Here is a 15,603-nt window from a genome sequence, read left to right as displayed (position 1 = left end):
GTTTAATTTTCGCTTGGCTTTCTCACAAAATATCCCATAATCCGTTAGCAGTCTTGAACATTTGGACACAAGCAATTACAAAAGCAATCCAATCAAATGTGTTTTTGCCTACCACTAGAAGTACATTTTACACCTACATTTAGTATTTAACTTGTGACTAGATTGGAAATGCATCTTAATACTAGGTGTAAAACGGGCCTCGTCTGATCGCAGATTGTCAGCAGAGACATAATGGCTTGTCTCTGTCTTAGATCGCTTTCTTTTTTTGCCTGTGTTTTTACAAACAGGCAAGAATGCAGCAGCAGCAACAACAGCAGCAGCAACAACAACAACAACAACAACAGCAGCAGCAGCAACAACAGCAACAGCAACAACAACAGCAACAGCAACAACACCAGCAGCAGCAGGTTCAACAGGTCCAGCAGGCGTCTCAGCTTACAGCAGTGCCAGGCCAGGTAAGCCCATCAAGCCGTGGTGAGGACTGAGCGTGGAGTGATTGCATGCTCAACACTTTTTGGATGTCAAAACTGTTTATTACTTGAGTGGTGGTGGGCTGAATGGCCAAATAACAACCGAAGGATTGCACATCAATATTCTTTTTATCAGTATTGGTCTACTTTGGGGGCCACGTTACAGAGTGTTTTCAAACAAAAGCTGACATTTTGAAAAACATTTTTTGAAAGTAGCTGGCCACACTTTTTCTATTACTTATACTAGAGATGTAGGGGTTTTTAAAACCCATAATTTAACAACTGCAAAAATACTGCATAAAGGCTTTGTTAGTCATTTTTAAACAGTTTTTTACAGCTGTGAAAACATGGATAGGTGCATAGCATAGCTAGTAGTCAATAAATTCCCAACACCGATTTCTACAAATGCATTCCAGATGCTCTTTCTGCTTTGTTTGTTAACATCTGCTTCACTAGGTCCATATACATATCGTACATCTAGGTCAAAAAATTAGCTCAACAAAATGCCCCTTTCTGTCCCTGAAGGGTGACCCTCCCATCTCTGAGCATTCGGCGGATGTTAACATTTCGCTTCATGTTGCTTTCATTCACCTTGTCCCATACGTGTGGCCTCAGTTAATATTAAATCCAGATATTCAAATCTCCATTCTGTTGTTGAGCTGTAAAAACAACAGAGCAGTCAGTTTAAGTTTGAGTAGTGATTAGTTTTTTTTTTTTGTTTTGTTTTTTTACTCTCATTTGCATTTTGCGTGTTTGTGCAGCTAACAGCCTGACTGCATGCTTGCAATTTTGAATTCACAAAGCCCTTTCTGCATGCATCTGACAAAAAATGTGTTCCTTTTTAAGTTAGCTTGTACACGTATGTTCTTTTGAGTCTTTAAATGATTTCCTTAATGTATCTGAAGGGAAATAAAGAGGGTTGCCTTGCATCCAGTCCTCTTTTTTTCAGAACTCCCTTCTAAAGTGCATTAGCAAATGGCAAACTCAACAGCTTTAATGTAGAGTCAAAGGGCTTGTTGGAGATGCAATAGTACCCACTACATCTTTTCTTGCACTGCATGGTTCTGATATGTGAAAAGAGCATGAAGTCCCAGGGCTTGCTATGTCTAGACAACCAGTGTTGTTAAAGGAATATTTCAGGTTTAATGCAATTTAAGTTAGAATCTGCATCATTTTAATATAAGAATATATAATTTAAGATAAACTTATTACAGTGAGCTGAAAAAAATAAATGTACGAGGCGATTATTATTATTGTTAGTTTTTTAGGGATAATTTTAATCAGCAGAATTCCTATTCATGAAGTTGTGCCATTATTTAAACAATTCCGTTGTATATTTGTTTTCAAGTACAAATATCTAAAGATCTTAATCAGGTTATGTTTAATGGGGATGCAAATTTAACACATGAAGCCCTGTATTCTGAGAAATTGAACACACTTTAACCAGTTTGTGCTTCAAACAAGAACAAATATCTAGCAATGCATTGTGAAAGTGACTTGCTTGTTTGAATTAAATTGATTTCTCTAAGCTCACTTGCAAATATTTGTTTTTGTTTCGGTCCTAATTTTATTTATATATTTTTTCAATCAAGACTTTTTATTTAATAAAGTAAGCTTCCCATGTTTCTTGATTTAATAGTCATTAGGCATTTTCATTGGAAAAATTAACAAAAATAAGCATTGATTTGCAGGATCAGCAGAGTTATGCAAATCATCATAATTTTTTTCTATTGATTTACAAGAAGATTGTTACAAATACTGTAGCAACAGTTAGACTGGGTGTTGTATTGTTTCAAATTAAAATTAAATTGAAGTTTACATTGTGTAACTTTACTTTTAACAACTGTCCTCATTCACTTCTATTATAACCCGTTTTGTTTACTACAATGTAGTACACCATATAGACAAGTGCTGTTGATTTAGCCTAACTTGTATTAAATCTAGATATTAATTTACCGGCACATTGAATGACAGGAAGCTCGCTATACTGCTTTGTCTTTTATTTATGGATAGCTTTGTTTTGCATAACTGAATGTGCATCTGTGCTTGCAGACCTGTGGAATCTGTTTCCGTTTGCATTCTTGCATGTGCTTCCTCATGTCCGCTGATGCACTGCATTTATTGTTTTGCTTGTGACATGTCTGTTGTCCCCTCTGTCCTCCTCCAAGATGATGCCCCGTCCTGGGATGCAAATTCCACCCCGGTTGCCCCGCGCCACCCCGAACTCTGCCATTCCTCAAAACCCCGTTGCCATTGGAGGACAGCAAATGCCACAGGTATTTACCACAGGGCTGAGTGCTGGGTCTCAGCGCTGCAACCCAGTGGCTGCGTACATCAGTGGCTTTACACTAGAGTGAAGGCTGTCCATAATCCACACTCATCTGCCTTTCTTTATTTCCCACTTCCACCCCACAGTCAGAAACATTTAGTCAGAAATTACCCAGAAGCACTAAATAAAAATAAATGTGTCGTAAAATCGAGATAATAAACAAAAAGTTTGTGGCACAGGTAAGTGAACTGAATTTTGTTATTCTATTATGTGACAAATGGAATGCTAGGTATATGTTTAGATGGTGGTTGTATAGCACCATCTATTGGTGCTGTACGGTCAAAGCAAGATCAGCTTGCCCCCATGTCTGTTATCTCTTAATGACTTGCTTCCCCAGTGCAGTGTCAAATCATGTAGCTACTTTAAATAATTTGTAATAACCTTTCATGTCTCTTCTTTTAAGGCTCAGCAAATGATGTCATCACCCTCCCCAGTTCAGGTGCAGACGCCCCAGTCAATGCCACCTCCACCGCAGCCCCAGCCATCACCCCAGCCTCCTTCCTCTCAGCCCAACTCTGTCAGGTACAGTGCAATTGTTTTTTTACTATATAAACTCAGCAAGCACTTAATTAGGTACGTTCAACTGCACTATAAAAATATTAACCAATCACCTTGCAGTAACTCAAGAAGTGCATTTATGCACGGTAAAAAAAAATGATCTGTGCAAGTTCAAACCAAGCATCAAAATGAGGAACAAAAGTGACTCTGAAAGTGGCATGGCTTATGGTGCCTGACAGGTTTGTCACCTTCAGAGAATGGCCATGAAGTGGAAAATATCCAATTCTGTGGACAAAAATGCTAGCAGGGTGTACCTAATAAACAATCCAGATATTATACTGACTAATATTGACATAACTACACAAGGTTAACTCTCCCTTTTATTGCCTTCTAGCTCTGGTCCGACCCCTTCTCCAGGAGGGTTCCAGCCCAGCCCCTCTCCTCAACCATCCCAGAGTCCTGCCTCTTCACGCACACCCCAGAGTTATCCCCTCCAGGTGCCTTCACCAGGACCCCTGAACACTCCTGGTACAGAAATGCTTTCTTATTATACTGCTGAAGTACATTAATCCTAGCCATTATCAGGAAGTCTACTATTTTACATATTAAATTCAAATAATGCTATGTTAATAGTTAACAATGTAAATATATAACTTTTATAATAGATAATGTTATACATTTTTACATTCACTTTCCTGTCTTATAACTCTTAACTTAATAACACAGTAATTGTGATGTTCTGTAAATTACATTTTTGTGATTGCTTACTTTATTCTGTTGCAGCATGTAGGATTTTTTTCGTTTTATTTGCTATTTTAAATTACATAAAAGCAATTATTTGCTGCTTTGTTGCAGAATTTTTATTATTTATATTTTATTGTTGATTTATGGATTATAGGCAACCCAAGCTCTGTGATGAGCCCTGCTGGGGCCTCACAGTCTGAGGACCAGCTGTACATGGACAAATTAAGGCAGCTTTCAAAGTACATTGAGCCGCTGCGTAGAATGATTAACAAAATAGACAAAAATGAAGGTAACACTTTAAGTTTTTCACTTGTCTTACTTATTGATGTGTTCTCAATTTATCTTTGTGCTCATGCTTTTATGTTTGACCTTTACAGACAGAAAGAAGGATTTGAGCAAAATGAAAAGTTTGCTCAACATTTTGACTGACCCAAATACAAGGTAAAGTGGCAGGCCTGTCTTTGGTCTTTTTGGTCACATTTTTTTGGCTAGCAATTAAAGGCTCATATTTTTTTGCTGTCTTGCTTTAGGTGTCCACTTAAAACTCTACAGAAGTGTGAAATAGCGCTGGAGAAACTGAAGAATGACATGGCAGTGGTAAGAAAATTGAGTCAACACATAAAGTCAATTGGTCAGCATTGGTTATTTGAATTTAGTAACAGATTATTTTCATATCCAGCCGACGCCGCCACCTCCTCCAGTACCCTGTACTAAAAAACAGTACTTGTGCCAGCCAATTCTGGATGCAGTCTTGGCCAACATCCGCTCTCCAGTTTTCAACCATTCGCTATATCGCACATTTGCTCCTGCTATGACAGCAATTCATGGACCCCAAATAACGTAAGATCAACAGATGAGTACTGGTTATTTAAGCTGTCTTCACTGAAATCAATGTGTTTAAATAAAACTAATGTAACATGCACAGACCTAAATGTATTGCCACAAAATGATTCTTTACATTTAATTTTGGTAGGTAGTTGTAATATAAATGCCCTTTCCTAGAGTCCATAGACCCCCAATTGATTTTCAACTCTCTACACCAGCCAGCCATATCTCCTAAATTGACATATCTGTTTCGTCATTAAAGGGGGCCCTCAATTCCATCCCGTAAACGAAAGCTGGAGGATGATGAACGGCAGACCATCCCTAACATACTTCAAGGTGAAGTGGCTCGGCTTAATTCCAAGTTCCTGGTAAATCTGGATCCGTCCTTTTGCAGCAATAACGGAATGGTGCATCTCATATGCAAACTAGGTCAGTTCTGAAACTGAGCCCACTATTAAGCCCTGTATGTGTGCTTAAATAAAATGTTTAAATTAATAAACTGACTCTTTCCATTTTCTCTTTCTAGATGATAAAAATCTTCCCAGTGTGCCCCCTCTTCAGCTGAGCATCCCAGCAGACTATCCTGATCAGAGCCCTCACTGGGAAGATGACGGTCAGCAGTATGGTGAGTCTAAATGTACCAATATACTGACACTGACGTCATTTTGAACAATCCGAATGAAATGAAAATAGTTTTGAGTTCATTTTTGCCATTTTAATAAAGGTCACCAAAGCAAACTATTTTGGGAGAGTTAATTTTTAAGTGATTATTTCATTGCATGGTATGGCTCAAATCTAGGGGATTTTCCACTGTTTTCTCATGTAGTATCTGGTACTTTCTTAATACCACCTTGGATGTGGTTCCAAGTGAGCCGTAACAAAACGTGATTTATACACACTGTTGGTCACTGATTGGTCAGAGAAGATTATCACTACCAGGGGCTGTGTCTCCATAGTGGAAATTGTGTTTTGCATATGGCAGTACTATTTTCAGGTGATTGTCAAAATGTGTGGTGCACATTCTGAAGCATGATAAATGCACTTCCTCACAAATGCACAACCATTCTTTCTTTTTTCGTTAAGTGGACGCGCATAGAATCTACATCACTTGTTTTTTTCTGTGCCATAGAATAAATCTAATAGAATAAAATTAAATACTACTGCCAGATATCTACGAAACTGTTTTTCTCTCTCCACAATTGTTGTGTTTAAGGGATATACGCAAGTAACATTTTTACAATTTAAAATACAATAAAAAACCTGAAAAATCACAGGTACATAAGTATTGCTCAATACTTTGTTAATGCACCTTTGGCAGCAATTACAGGCTCAAGCCTTTTTGAATATGATCCCACAAGCTTGGCTGTAGATACTTCTTGGCTGTTAGATTTTTCATTTTTTTTTTATTAATAAATATGCAACAATTTCCAAAAATCTTTTTTCATATTGTCTTTATGGGGTACTGTGTGTAGAATATTGAGAAAATAAATTAATTGAATTAATTTTAGAATACGGCTGTAACGTGTGGAAAATGAAGCGCTATGCATACTTTCCGGATGCACTGTATGTATTAATAATGGAACAATATTCTATTCCTCAGCCTTTTCAAATTTCTTTTTGTCCCCACACAAAGTACAAAAAAATACTTCTTTTGAGATATATCAGGGCCTTAAGCTTGATTTGTGCACTAGAACTGCCAGTGGTGGTTGTATATCTAAAATCATGGGTAAATCAGTGGTCAAAGTTTACCCATGCCCATGACTGTTTTGATATGGCTAAAAAAACTCTCTCAAAGTAATGCCATGAAATAATTATTTTAACCATCAGCTATGATGCTGTGTCGATGCAGAACATATCACTCACCCCTGGTATCACCCACCATCAGACTCCACACCAATTATGGCATTGAATGCCTCTAATACCTGTTCCGGATCCATTAATCACTTTTATCCCACATAGTGACTAAAACTGATTACTGCTACCCCAGTAGGAAAAGACAGTGCTTAGCAACACGACAACAGGGGATTTCAAAATAATTTCTTGAATGTTTTTTGTTTTTTTCATAAAAAAAAATCACTGGTAGACTTGTGCCTTATTAATAATCTGTCATGTACATTTGAAAATTGCTATAGGTGAATTTAACCCTATGGCAATTCTAGTCTTAAATGTCAGCAAGTTATCTTAAGTACTCTTTTAAAATGCTAGACAGAAGGTACATTGAAGAGTGTTGGGGGAAAAAAACAACAGCTATTGGCTAATACATAATATTTTGTTTCTTTATGTTCCTTGTTCCTGGATGACAATAACTACCTTTCCATCCACCTATTTTTATGCGCATTTTGGACATGCGCATAAAACACGGTAGAAGGAAACGCCAAGATGTGCATACATTTTTTAAATGCGCATAATAAATGTATGGGCATAACTGAGTAGGATAAACTTTTTATTCTATAAGAAAAGATGCGCATATGATGGAAACGCTTTTACTGAACAAATTCCAGTATGTGCAAGAGATCAAATGTGTATGAATGAACAAACTAGCAGGCTGAGCATACTGTAAAACATTGGTGTTTTGGTTATTCTAAAACATTGTAAACAATTCAGTATTTCTGTTAATGTATTATTAATAAACAGTTTATTGCATGTTGGCATCATCTTCTGAGGCGCAAGTAATTTATTAAATAAGGAAAAGATTCACAGCTTCTCCTACCACAGAAAATTCTGTTTTTACTGTAGATATTTGGCGCCAGTAAATCAGCAAGTGATGATTTTGTTCTTATTGACTCGTTGGATGTAAACCCTGCTTAATTTGTACACCTTTATGCGATATTCCAGTTTTGTGCATAAAGTTAATTTGCATTTTTGGATGGAAACAGCTAATGGCTTCCTATTTTCTAACATTCTTCAGAATATCTTGTTTTGTGTTCAACAACAGACAGAAATACATCAAAAGTAAATTTTCATATTTGGACTATCCCTTCATGCATCTAATTTATAGTCTGTGAAAAGTGTCAACTCAATACTTCCTTGCCTTTGTCTTCCTGTTTTCAGAGGCCAACCCCTTCCTGCAGACTGTGCATAAGAATATGACCTCTAAACTTCTTCAGCTCCCTGACAAGCACTCGGTGACCGCGCTGCTAAACACCTGGGCTCAAAGCGTAAGGCAGGCCTGTCTTTCAGCTTAGAAGTATCCCATCAGCACTAGCACCTGGAATGATGGCAATATATTCATATTTTCTCTGTCTTTTTATTTACCTGATAAATCTTCTGTTTTGTTTAGCTCAGTACACTAAAGCCTTAACTGTGCATTGCTCGATTAATAAAGTCATTTAAACTGCTGCTTGAATGTGAAATGTGTGGCATGGAATTTATATACATGTAGTTATGTAATCACATGATTGGTCCATTAGCGAATGGTTCTTTGCTGTCGACGTCTCTGCACAGCCTGTGTTCTCCGGTGTCTGTCGGCTATGTTGTTGTTGAGGGTCTGCTTGAGGGCTGGGAGGATCACTTTCTCTGCTTTACTGGCTTGAGACACAGGGCTGTTCAGATAATGACAGATCAAACTGATTTGTTCCTGATGTGATGTTTAGAAACCATATATATCATGTTTGATATTTTCTAAAAATTACTTACAGTCCTTTGGGCAATGTTTGGAGAGAAAGCTGTGGAAGTGGCTCTGAATCTTCAGCTCTGACAAAAAAAAAAGTCACTTAATTTTAAATGTAATGTATTGTGTATTTAAATAACACAGTAATTAACCACAGCCATGATGGTAAGGGCCGACAGAGGGTATTTAGCCAGGACACCGGGGTACACCCCTACTTTTTACGAGTTGTGCCATGAGATTTTTAATGACCACAGAGAGTCAGGACCTCCTGTTTAACATCTCATCCGAAAGATGGCGCTCACTGACAGTATAGTGTCCCCTTCACTATAGTGGGGCAATAGGACTCACACAGACAGCAGGTCTGATGAAGGATGAAGATTAAGATCATACATTATAAGTACTAGACCAGTTAATATCTTAATACTAGGCCGGTAATAACTTAGTAGTTACATAACGGCAATGAAAAAACCCAAAGTGTTAGCAAAACAGATGATAAAGGGTTGAAGTGCTTCTTATGAGGGAAATTTCTCCATAATTAATGTAAAAAGTCATTATAATCTAATTAAATTAATAAAGAAATTAAAATAATTATACAACATTCTATTTACTTACACATGTAAAATAATGTTATTTAAAACCATTAATAAATGTGGTAAAGCTATTGAGGGAAATTTGTATATAAAATCTTTTTTCAATTTTAATTTAATTTTGGAAAGGACCGGGACATCTACAAAAGCTTTCTGTAATGCTGAAGATAAATGTAGCAATAAATTACCTTTTACCATCAGCAAGGTAAGCCTTGGTCAAAATGTAATTCTCTGCAGTGATTTTCTTGTTGAAAACTATTTCTTTGAGAACCGCCTTCACTCGTAAAATCTGAGAGAAGACAAATTAGGATGTATTTTATAATCGCTTTATCAGGTTTAACTAATTAACACAAATATATAATCAGTCAATCAAAATCCAACAACCCATCCCAATAGGCATGTAGATGTAGTCAGGAAGATCTGCTGATGACCTCACCTCCTGGGACTGTAGGCTGTTAGCGTTGTACAGCTGCCGTATGATGATCTCACACTCCTGTAGGCTGGGAGCTCGAGGAGCCTGAGATGGACTACACTGGATCATTAGAGGCTGGAGAGAAGTGATGAACCCTGCTTTGGCTTCTGTAGAACCTTCTATTGACCGCTTATTCGGCATCCCTGAACTATTTGATCGGCTTTCTCTGTATTTTAAATGAGTGTTGAATGTATTAGGGGATGTTAATAATCTGCATCACTTTATTTACATCTTTATATTAAACTACTTGAAAGATGTACTGAAAGGGATAAATCTAAGAGAATTCAATCTTTGTAGTCACCTGATCTCTGTAATTTGTGATGAGCAGGTGTCCTCCAGAGTTTGTTCCAGATAATTCCTTCGGTCTTTCTGGAACTTGTTGCTCTCCGTATGCCGTTTATGGATTTTACAGCTGCTTCCTGTCATATATATATTTTGTAAAATGTTATTTTTGGGTGAACTATCCCTTTTTAACTATAGAAGTATAATATAAGTATAATATACACTACTGACAAAAGTCTTGTCGCCTATCCAAGATTTAGGAAAAACAAATATAAACTTGACTTCTAGTTGATCATTTGGTATTAGAAGTGGCTCATATGAAAGTTAAACGCCACTAGATAATGCGCTTATTTAACCAAAAATAAATATGACCATGCCTTGATTTTTTGTTGTTTAATTAGGACAGTAAGGCCAGACTTTGTTTAGACAAAAGTCTTGTCTTTTAATAGAAATAATGTACAGTATAGAATATAAAGTCATGGTGCAGTGGAAAAATAATTAATAATATGTATGACTCCCATGAGCTTGGATGACTGATCCTTACATCTCTGCAGTGATTCCAATAACTTATTAAAAAGTCATCTGGAATGGCAAAGAAAGTGTTCTTGCAGGACTCCTAGAGTTCATCAAGTTTCTTTGGATTCATCTTCAATGCCTCCATCTTACCCCAGACATGCCCAATAATGTTTGAATCTGGTGACCGGGGCGGCCAATTCTGGAGCACCTTGACCTTCTTTGCTTTCAGGAACTTTGATGTGGAGGCTGAAGTATGAGAAGGAGCACTATCCTGCTGAGGAATTTACCCTCTCCTATAGTTTGTAATGTAACGGGCAGCACAAATGTTTTGATACCTCAGGCTGTTGATGTTGCCATCCACTCAGCAGATCTCTCACATGCCCCCATGCTGAATGTAATATGATTTTTCCTTCACCAAACTTGACTGATTTCTGTGAGAATATTGGGTCCATGCGGGTTCAAATAGATCATCTGCAGTATCTGTGATGATTGGGATGCAGTTCAACAGATGATTAATCAAAAACAATCTACCTTTTGCCACTTTTCCAAACGATCAAGTAATCAAGCTATTATTTGTTGCTTTTACAACTGGGATTGACAACAAGACTTTTGTCAGGTAGTTTATAGATGACGGCTGCCTCCTGTCATATCTATTTGGTAAATTTTCATATTTGGGTGAACTATCCCTTATAATTACCTATACAAGTATAATATAACTATAATATATAGATGACAGCTGTCGTATTTATATATTGTAAAATCTAAAATGTGTACCAAAACATGTCATATGGGTTTGAGAAAAATAATCACTCAACCTTTACGGCTTGAATTTGGAGGCTCCATTATCAGCTTATACTGCAACTCTGCAACCACAAAACAAACAAAAGACAATACTTCACGTTTTAGTGTTTTGAAGTATTTATAACGTTTTGTTTTACAAAATGGACCAGGGCTAAAAGTCTCACATTTTGCTTCATTGCAATTTATCGTGTATTTCTTACATCCAGTTGTTGTTGTAATCAAAATACCTTTACATTTGATAAAAAAGTCCTTCTAACAGAAACAAAACACCAGAGGTTTGTCTGCGTAAACTGACACTTTGCCTCCCACAGCGGTTACAAACGCCTTTCATTTTCCTCATTCAGCAACTCGACGTTACCGGGCAACCTGTATTACTGTATCCCCTGTTAAACCCCAAAAAGTCGGTGCCAGGTCCCCATTAAACACATTATTTATACCAAAATAAACATTTTGTCACCGTTTACCCACTCCCATGTCATTTCAAACCTGCAACGGTTTCTTCCGCTAAAAAAAAAAGACCATTACAGCTTCAGCCTCCAGTGACTGTTGTCATTCTCCTCACATCTTCATATTTCTACAAGTTTAGTTTTTAACATAAACATACGAAAATGATGTAAATGATGAAATCTTTATAATCATTTAGGAATGCTGACATATCAACTGTAACTATTAAAAAAAGATGTTTGCAGAACATTCTTGTCACTTTCCAACTAACTTATGTTACCACCATTAAAATGAACACGACAAAGTATTGTGGGTAGGAACATAATACATTTCTCTGTAGAATATACAAGGAAAGTTACCTTTATTTTCCCGTTTTAGGTAATCTATCTCGCCGTGTAATTTCTCAAGAGTATCACTGTGCTGCTTTTGTAAGAAGTCAATATTCCTCTGCAAAGAGGCGACTCGCGTATCCATTCCGCTGCCAAACAAGTTCCCGCACTGATGCTTACGTCATGAGCGTCCACTCAAGCGGATGACGCTTCTCTGCACAGTTATGAATCATGATTTACTCAATTTTCGCAGATTGCTTTTGTGAATAGAGCCGATTTGATTGCAAATCTTGTACACGTTCTCTCTCTTTTACTATTGTGCTGTCACCATAGCAGCCACCTTTACTTCCTCTAATACAGCAGGGAAATAATAGATTCGCTAACGTCAATGCAAAACTTAATTTTAGTGTTAAAATACCTCCAGATCTGATGAGTTTCAAAAGCAAAAAAAAAAAAGTACTCAAATGAGACATTATGTCATTTAATGAAATGGAGCTATTTAAGTGCAAGCTTTGTGTTGTTCTCCATTTCATATTTTCAAAATTAACAACATTGTAAATGAATTTAATGAAAAAAAAGGAAAAAAAAGAAAAACAAAAAAAACATTCCTCGTTCAAGTTTTCATTAAACACACCAATACACTTGCAGTGCAAATACTGTTCATAAAATCCAGCAGGGTGCTAGAAGTTCATTTAAAATAAAAATAAAAAGACCATTTTTATCCAAAAAAAAGAAAAAAAAAGAAAAAGAAAATCCATTAAAAAGAATCCATTTTCATCTAATGCGTCTTCAGTTTTTCATGAAAGAAATTCGACAGGAGCTCATATAGAAAGCTGATGACGAGAATGAGTCCAGTGCTGGAGAACAGGCCGAATGAAAGTAGTGCAAACAGCATGTAGAGCAGGAGGAGAGTGAGAAGGGTGCGATAGCTGGCCAGAGCCCGCAGACTGAGGCGAGCTCGCTGAGGACGATCCCTCATCTGCCGCGTCACAGGACTCTTTCTCCGCTGCTCCACCACAGCTGAAGAACTACTCAAGTAGTGTCGCCCTACACTGCCCAGAAAGTCCTGTCGAGAACACAGCACCTCCATATGCTCTCCCAGCTAAAACACAAAAAATACGGTCACAACTGATTTATTAAAAAATCCAAATGTATAAGTAGCAGAGTTTACATGGACATTTTATGCTCATTTTTGAATTTAGTATAGAAAAAGATGAAGATCAGGATGAGGGTTAAATCACTTAAAGGGATAGTTCACCCAAAAAATTGTCATCATCATCATTACTTGTAACCATTGACTTCCATAATATTTGTTTTTCCATTGTAGAAGTCAATAGTTAGTTTTTTGTCATTCTTTAAAATATCATCTTTTGTGCTTAAAAAATTTGGCAAGTAAATGGGTGAGTAAATAATAAAAGTTTAATTTTTTTGGCAGACTATCCCTTTAACATAGGCATTATCACATCATTTAATAAACCAGTGACGATAATGAACATTTGGATGACATTGCAGACAGAAGGAAAATTCTTACCCTTTCATTAATAAACGATGAGATCTGAAACAGCAGTCGAACCAAAAAAGCATTTTCATAGCTCCTGATAGGTTGAAGCTCTGGATCTCCTTGATATTCAATTTCAAATCTGCGGAGACCATTGATGATCTGTAAAATATTAAATTATTTATAAATATCAATATGACAATTTGCCAAATGTTAAAAAGATGACTACTCGCTAATCTCACCTGCAGCCTGCCCAGGTCAGTTAAAACAAGGCCATTTTCACTCGGGATGCAGTCGGGTAGCTGTTTAGATGCCCCATTATTGTCTACAGATGCCACATTGCTAATCAGCTGAGACAGCTGGCCTGCATTTAACTGTACAACACAAGGCCAACATTAAAGGCGAAAATGTAATAAATATATAGATACCTAAATATAAAAAATATATACACATTAAAACATATACAAAAATATGGCAAATTGAAACCTTGGTTGGGTCAACAAAGACACAATTATAAAAAAAAAATAATAAAAAATTTAATGAAAAAAAAAATCTTTAACTATCAATTTAGCATATTATGATCCACTAGAATAATTTCTAGTGGATCAAGTGACACTAGAGATGGGAGTAAAGATGTTGAAAATTGTTGTTAAGAATAAATGACACAAAAATATAAACCTTACAAAATGTGTGCATTCTATAAATAAATAAATGCAGCCTTAATGGGGATTAGAGATTAGACACACACACACACACACAAAAATACCTTACTGAACCCAAACTATTAAACAGTAATGGAGTATACCCTAAATAAGAGTAGTTATAAACTGACCCGGAATATCTGACAGAGGTAGTCCAGGGCTTTATCCAGGAACTCATGAGTTTTCTTCACACCTTCTCCTCCCATATCATCCATCTCTCCTCCAGTAAAGGTGCTGTTATGATCAGGAGAGCCAACGCCAAACCACGAGAGGAAAGAGTTGTTTGCAGCCATCTCTGTAGAATGATCCGATATTCGTTTAGCTGTCTGTCGGGCTTGAGCAATAATCTGGATGAGCTTTAACACCTAGAATCGACAGGGAAACCCATGATCTATGATTTTGCAAGAAGACTTTTTTTAGCTGATCTAGAAGTAATTGTCACCTTACATTTTTTCGCTGATCAGGACCAAACATGAGGTTGTACTGGCAATCCTGCCCTTCCAGACTATAAACATGACTTTTGACCTTGAAGACATTGTCGGTGCCCATTGGCTGGCGAGCAGAAAGGAAGCTGCCACCATGTGAAGGCGTGAGGAAAACACGATTATGCCGCTGCAGTATGGCATGCTCTGGTTCCAAAAACAGCTGCTCACCTGGAAATAGAAAAGATCTGTGTTTGATAAAATAAGAATGTATGTCTACATCAACAGGTAAAAAATAAATACTAAATACAATGAAAACACCACTTAGAATCATATACCTTTCTGAATCATCTCTGACAGGCTTGGTTGAGCAAAGACTTTGGCGACCCTGAAGACCATCAGGGCATTTTTGGCATTGACCAAGTCTGTGCGCATGGCCCGATTCAAGAAGCCCTGGAAAAGCTTTGTGTACAAGAGCAGATTCTCCTGAACAAATGAAGCCCTGTGGATTACATGGATCTCATTGGTACACAATCTGAATAATTTAAATTTTTTAAGGTGAAAAAAAAAAAAAAAAAAAAAAAAAAACATACAACATTAAATGCCAGGAATTCATGAATTTAGACGATTTATAAGGTTTTAAAGGTTTAGTTTGAGGAAAGGAGCAAATTGAAACTTTAAGAACTACAGAAACAAATCAAATCACATCATGAATAAATAAATACCTTAATAAATAATACCTCAAAGCTATTACTTAGACTTAATTTACATTATCAGTAAAACAAACATTTTAAACCTCTAAAAGTGCTTTTTTAGGGTTTCCCTTAAACCCTTAAAAAAATGCTTTTTTTGTTAACTTAAAATTTGAACTTGTGGTCTAGGTTTCTGGAATTAATTTTGGTGGTTCCTGCACATGTCAGTAGCCAAAGGAAAAAAGAAAATGTCTCCATCATAATCTATGCAAAGGTTATTCTGTTCCAACTGATAAGAGAATGGAACCACTAATGAAGGTATTGGGCCAGTATAGACCTTTAAAATTTAAAGAATGCGGAAGTAAATGAGGTTGCGGACCCGG

General features: G+C 36.8%; 3 protein-coding genes across 10 annotated transcripts in view; 1 reads left to right on the top strand and 2 right to left on the bottom strand.

Annotated features, from left to right (window-relative positions):
- The window catches only part of med15 (mediator complex subunit 15), a 20,658-nt gene extending 12,441 nt beyond the window's left edge, over positions 1-8,217 (top strand). For 4 of the 8 annotated variants that reach the window (XM_073934418.1, XM_073934417.1, XM_073934416.1 and 1 more), the window contains exons 8-17: positions 288-455; positions 3,203-3,321; positions 3,692-3,825; positions 4,196-4,330; positions 4,419-4,482; positions 4,572-4,638; positions 4,721-4,881; positions 5,129-5,295; positions 5,393-5,491; positions 7,918-8,212. In XM_073934418.1, the coding sequence (XP_073790519.1) occupies positions 288-455; positions 3,203-3,321; positions 3,692-3,825; positions 4,196-4,330; positions 4,419-4,482; positions 4,572-4,638; positions 4,721-4,881; positions 5,129-5,295; positions 5,393-5,491; positions 7,918-8,051 (1,248 nt within the window). In that variant the 3' untranslated portion in view covers positions 8,052-8,212. Of the gene's footprint in view, positions 1-287; positions 456-2,638; positions 2,747-3,202; positions 3,322-3,691; positions 3,826-4,195; positions 4,331-4,418; positions 4,483-4,571; positions 4,639-4,720; positions 4,882-5,128; positions 5,296-5,392; positions 5,492-7,917 lie in introns of all 8 variants that reach the window. The other 4 variants (XM_073934415.1, XM_073934414.1, XM_073934413.1 and 1 more) reach the window with 2 other exon arrangements.
- si:ch211-222n4.2 lies at positions 8,099-12,218 on the bottom strand. The gene is made up of 7 exons (NM_001282393.1): positions 11,938-12,218; positions 11,149-11,196; positions 9,837-9,954; positions 9,500-9,701; positions 9,252-9,352; positions 8,503-8,559; positions 8,099-8,408 (listed from the first exon to the last, which is right to left on the bottom strand). The coding sequence occupies exons 1-7, from the start codon at positions 12,050-12,052 to the stop codon at positions 8,273-8,275; spliced, it is 777 nt and encodes a 258-aa protein (NP_001269322.1). The 5' UTR covers positions 12,053-12,218; the 3' UTR covers positions 8,099-8,272.
- Positions 11,749-15,603, bottom strand: part of smpd4 (sphingomyelin phosphodiesterase 4) — an 18,736-nt gene continuing 14,881 nt past the window's right edge. Inside the window, 7 exon segments of the mRNA NM_213355.1 lie at positions 11,749-12,620; positions 12,673-13,009; positions 13,439-13,567; positions 13,648-13,779; positions 14,238-14,471; positions 14,554-14,759; positions 14,867-15,030. Coding sequence (NP_998520.1) covers positions 12,686-13,009; positions 13,439-13,567; positions 13,648-13,779; positions 14,238-14,471; positions 14,554-14,759; positions 14,867-15,030 — 1,189 coding nt within the window. The 3' untranslated portion in view covers positions 11,749-12,620; positions 12,673-12,685.

Source organism: Danio rerio, chromosome 21 (genome assembly GCF_049306965.1).
Source record: "Danio rerio strain Tuebingen ecotype United States chromosome 21, GRCz12tu, whole genome shotgun sequence".
NCBI classification, from domain to species: Eukaryota; Metazoa; Chordata; class Actinopteri; order Cypriniformes; family Danionidae; genus Danio; species Danio rerio.
This window is presented reverse-complemented; position numbering and strand designations above follow the sequence as displayed.